Source organism: Nicotiana tomentosiformis, chromosome 1, assembly GCF_000390325.3.
Source record: "Nicotiana tomentosiformis chromosome 1, ASM39032v3, whole genome shotgun sequence".
NCBI lineage: Eukaryota > Viridiplantae > Streptophyta > Magnoliopsida > Solanales > Solanaceae > Nicotiana > Nicotiana tomentosiformis.
Genome location: NC_090812.1, coordinates 125709040 through 125713674, shown reverse-complemented (window position 1 = coordinate 125713674; position 4635 = coordinate 125709040). Strand labels below are relative to the sequence as shown.

The following is a 4635-nucleotide window of genomic DNA, read 5'->3' as shown; positions in this document are numbered from 1 at the left end:
TAGTGATTCAACAAAGTTACCAATTATTAGAGCTAGAATGAAAACTTGAAGCCTAATCAATTTATCCCTTGTTCAAAAATACATCTGCAAAATTTTGGAATTCTTTTAAGCTCTTATGTGATTCTTAATATAACATTGATTTCAATTTGGAACAAAATTTGTTCTTGAGGACCTCCATTACTTTAAAATTTCTTTAACATTCGGAGAAGTAAAAATTCACACACACTTTCCTGCAAAAACCTTAATATTTTAGTTCTTCAAAAAAGCGTTCTCCCCCACCCCCTGCCCACGTGAAATGCTATAAGGTAATATTTCATCAAACACAACCACATATTTGTAACAGTATCGTTTATTTGATGTTAAGCTTTTTTGATTCACTATTCTCTTTTATCCACATTATTACCAACCTCGCGGTGAAACTCAATGCCAAGAGTTAAGCAGCCACATAAATTTAGTGTTGCTCCATTATCAAGGAAAAGTTAATCTAGGACCATAAATGTTCAAACTTAAAGCTCACTACTTTAATTAGACTTCATTGTCCACATGTCACTAGTTTTCTCTGGGTAACAACTTTAATCCAAAGTTTCCCAATTCCAAATGCCAAAAAGAAAAAAAAGTTTAAGTAGTTTAATAAGTTTTCACTTGAAGCCAAAGTCTCCAATTCCAAATGTACAATAGTGATAGAACACTAATAACAAAAACTATTTAAAGAAAGTAACCCTTGACCCTCCATTACCTCTATACTTTAATATTCCACCAAACAATGACAACTATTGAGCCCACCCCCTACCCCCTACCCTCCACATTGCCCCTCTTTACTACCAAAGCCAAAGCCACCCACAAACTCACTCCATCCCCCACACAACAAACATTGTGTTAAGACCGACAATTCTCCACTAGCTAACACCATATAGAAAAGAAGAAGAAGAAAAAAAGAGAGAAAGAAGCGCAAAACACAAAGCACATTCAAGAAAACTGAAGAAGTTTCAGCTTCAGTTTTAGTCTTGTTCAAGTGCCATGGATTCCAAGATCTATGGCTTCTTGTTTACTTTGATTCTCTTCTTCTCCATTACAGGTGCTGCATTGCAAGAAAACCCATCTGCCAAACATCAAATGTCAGCTCCTCAGATCAACTCAAACTCAGTTCTTGTAGCCCTTTTGGATTCCCACTACACTGAACTCTCTGAGCTAGTAGAAAAAGCCCTCTTGCTTCAAACCTTAGAAGAAGCCGTCACTACACACAATATCACCATTTTCGCACCCAAAAACGAAGCTCTTGAACGCGATTTAGATCCCGAGTTCAAACGTTTCTTGCTTGAACCCGGGAATCTCAAATCCCTTCAAAAGCTTCTCCTCTTTCACATGATCCCCACTCGCATTCAGTCCCTCCATTGGCCTAAAACAGAGCTCAAACCCCGCCATCACTCCACTCTCTGCCCCGGAGACGAACATATCTCAGTTTTACGAAAAAATGGAGATAGAATGGTAAGCATGGCGAAAGTTATTCGCGCAGATGATATTATCAAACCGGACGGAATCATCCACGGGATAGAACGCGTCTTAATACCCAAATCAGTGCAACAAGATTTCAACACGAGAAGAAGCCTCCGTTCAATTTCAGCTGTATTACCAGAAGGAGCACCAGAAGTAGACCCAAGAACAAACAGGTTGAAGAAAAAGCCAACAATCCCAGTGCCCGCTGGAGAACCACCAGTATTACCCATTTACTCCGCCATGGCACCAGGTCCATCACTAGCTCCAGCACCAGCTCCAGGACCAGGTGGGCCCCACCACCACTTCGACGGTGAAAGTCAAGTAAAAGATTTCATTCAAACTCTATTGCATTACGGTGGTTACAATGAATTAGCAGACATTCTTGTAAATCTCACTTCCTTAGCTACCGAAATGGGGAGATTAGTGTCCGAAGGGTACGTTTTAACTGTTTTAGCACCTAACGATGAAGCGATGGCGAAATTAACGACGGATCAGCTGTCGGAACCGGGTGCGCCGGAGCAGATAATGTATTATCATTTGATACCGGAGTATCAAACGGAGGAAAGTATGTATAATGCCGTGAGGAGATTTGGAAAAGTGAAGTATGATACTTTAAGATTGCCACATAAAGTTGTTGCTGAAGAAGCTGACGGTTCTGTGAAATTTGGGGTTGCTGAAGGGTCGGCGTATTTGTTCGACCCGGATATTTACACGGACGGCAGGATTTCCGTTCAGGGGATTGACGGAGTTTTGTTTCCGGTTGAGGAAATTAAGGCTGCTCCTGTAGTAGCCCCTGTTGCTAAAGTTGTTGCCAAGCCAAGAAGAGGTAATTAATTTCTCATTTTCTAATCCATTTTAATTTTGTCATATTTTATTTTTTTGGGAGTTTTGTTTTTTAATTACTACTTGAATTAGTATTCATTTGATTGGGTAGGTAAATTTGTGTCTAATTATGCAAGAACATTGACAATAGAGCTGAGAGGTGTTTTTGAGTGTATTTATGATGCTACTAGATTCTTAAAACTGGGTGAAAATAGGGGATTAAGTTAGTCGGTTCTTTGTTTTAATTTAAATTATGAAAGCAATTTATTGATTAGGTATTATCAAATTCTCCACAAAAAATTGAAACATCAACTGATGGGTATTTTTTAATGTGTTAATGGACTTGTGATTCTTGAAATTGGATGAAAATAAGGTTAAACTTGGTAAAAGTATTTTTAAAGGGTTTATTTTGATGTAAAAATTTGGTTCTTTTCTTAGAAGTGATTGTGATTTAGAACATAAATTGGTGGTGGGTAGAATGGGAATCATGGAATTATGGCTTTTTGTGATGACAGTTGTTGCCAACCTTTTTCTGATGAATAGTTGCACTTCGTATCTACGCTATGTTGTATCCAACTTTTGGAAATGGATTGAAGAATACAAATTGACAATTCATCTTTGCCCACATAATAGATTTCTTTATAATAAAGTGGTAGACTTCTTTGTTTGCTTTGCATTTTTTTTAATTTTTTTTTGTTGTACAAATTAGGCAGTATCCGTGAGTTAAGAGTTCATTGTCATCATTTTCGCTGATTGTTACTTTTGGGCTAATTTCTTTTATTATAAGCCACAAATAGTTAGGTAATAGGCTTGCACGTTTTTTGGAAAGTGACAAATTGTTTAAGTAATTAGTAGGTAAGAAATTTTGTCGGTGAGCCATAAGGAGAGAAAGAATAGTTCTTTGCTTGACGAATATATATCCTAAAACCATTTGATGGAGTTGGTTTGGGTCAGGTACCTTTAGCAGTTGAATTATGAAAGAGGAAAATAGTGTGAGAAGGTGAAGGGGAAATTTAGGCTTGGTCACACCTAAATAATAAAAGGTTACGGTTGTGGCAAACAGTTAATCACCAAGCCAAGTTTTTGGACCTTAATCATCAAGCCAATTAGTATCATTTTTTAATAAGTTTTAAAATCTCTGAGGGCCAGCCGGCAAACAGCTTGTCCTTCTATTTTTTTGCCACTAAAATACCATAAATTTTACTTGCTGTAGGGTTTAAACTCGTGAGGTACATCTAATTCACACGCTGTTTTTACTGCTTTTACTACTCAACCAACGCCCTGGGGCAATAAGCCAACTGTAGTGTCAATGTGTTATGTCGTGGGCATTATGTTGGAGTTCCATGGCATTACAGCTGTGTCTGTATGCACAGATTGTTCCAACTTGGTATGTTGAGTCCAGAGAGACCAGCGTATCTGTTTGACTAATTTCATGCCCCCACCTGCTCTATATTTCACTTCCATTATAAGCTGTCATGATTTGTCATTTCATTATATCTTTTTCTCTAAATTCATATGCATGGTTGACATTATTTTCATTCCATATATTTCTCAACTACTATTATATATGTTATTTTTATGTATCAATTTCATTTTCTCATATGCGTTGGCTAAAATTGTGTTTGATTTGCAGGAAAGTTGATGGAAGTAGCATGTAGTGTGCTGGGGTCATTCTGTTAAAACCTTCACATTGAGGGACAGCTGAAGATAAAGAATTGAAAGAGAAGAATTGTGATTCAGTTAGTCTACTAGAATTGGAGGAAGAGAAACGAATAAAAGCTCACAAAAAAGAAAACGATTCTGAATAAATGGCAGTTTTTCTAGGAGGGCCTTGTTGATGATTACAAAAATATTAGGGAAGGAGGAAAGGAGAAATGCTTGCAATGAAGTAAAATTCCAGAAAATCCATCTCCCACCACCTCCTTCCGAACCCCAAGGAAGAGAAGGGAAATATATTTTTTTTCTTTTTGTTATAAATACTGTAAATTACATATCAATTTTTTATTTGTATTTAAGTTTGTTCCTACCGACACTTTGTATGCAGAAATATACCCAAGGATAAAAAGAAAAAAACTCTGCAGGAACATCGTCTTTTTGTTCTTTTAAAGTCACGGGGTTGTGTGCCTTATTATTTTGTTTTCACAATTTCACCGCTGTGATACCTTAGCTTGTGAGTATCATGACAAACTTTTTGCCATTCTTTTATTATTTTATTTAATGTGATTTGTATTTTAGTACATGGAATTGAACCCCGTTATTGCCCTTTTTCACAAGCAATATAGTAAAAGGCCTTGAGTGGTGACGGTGGGGATTGGTGAA

At 37.0% G+C, this 4635-nt stretch overlaps 1 protein-coding gene across 1 annotated transcript; it reads left to right on the top strand.

Moving 5' to 3' along the window:
- The first annotated feature begins 740 nt into the window (after positions 1-740).
- On the top strand, positions 741-4427 carry LOC104085322 (fasciclin-like arabinogalactan protein 17). Its single transcript, XM_009589324.4, has 2 exons — positions 741-2320; positions 3950-4427. Exons 1-2 carry the CDS (start codon positions 1018-1020, stop codon positions 3994-3996), a joined length of 1350 nt encoding a protein of 449 aa, XP_009587619.1. The 5' UTR covers positions 741-1017; the 3' UTR covers positions 3997-4427.
- The last annotated feature ends 208 nt before the right edge of the window (positions 4428-4635 follow it).

What these genes read in the sequence shown, in the direction of transcription:
- LOC104085322 (XM_009589324.4), top strand. Translation starts at nt 1,018, where the DNA reads ATGGATTCCAAGATCTATGGCTTCTTGTTTACTTTGATTCTCTTCTTC. An exon ending in TGTTGCCAAGCCAAGAAGAG is followed by an intron (nt 2,321 to 3,949) that starts GTAATTAATTTC and finishes TTTGATTTGCAG; the next exon opens with GAAAGTTGATGGAAGTAGCA.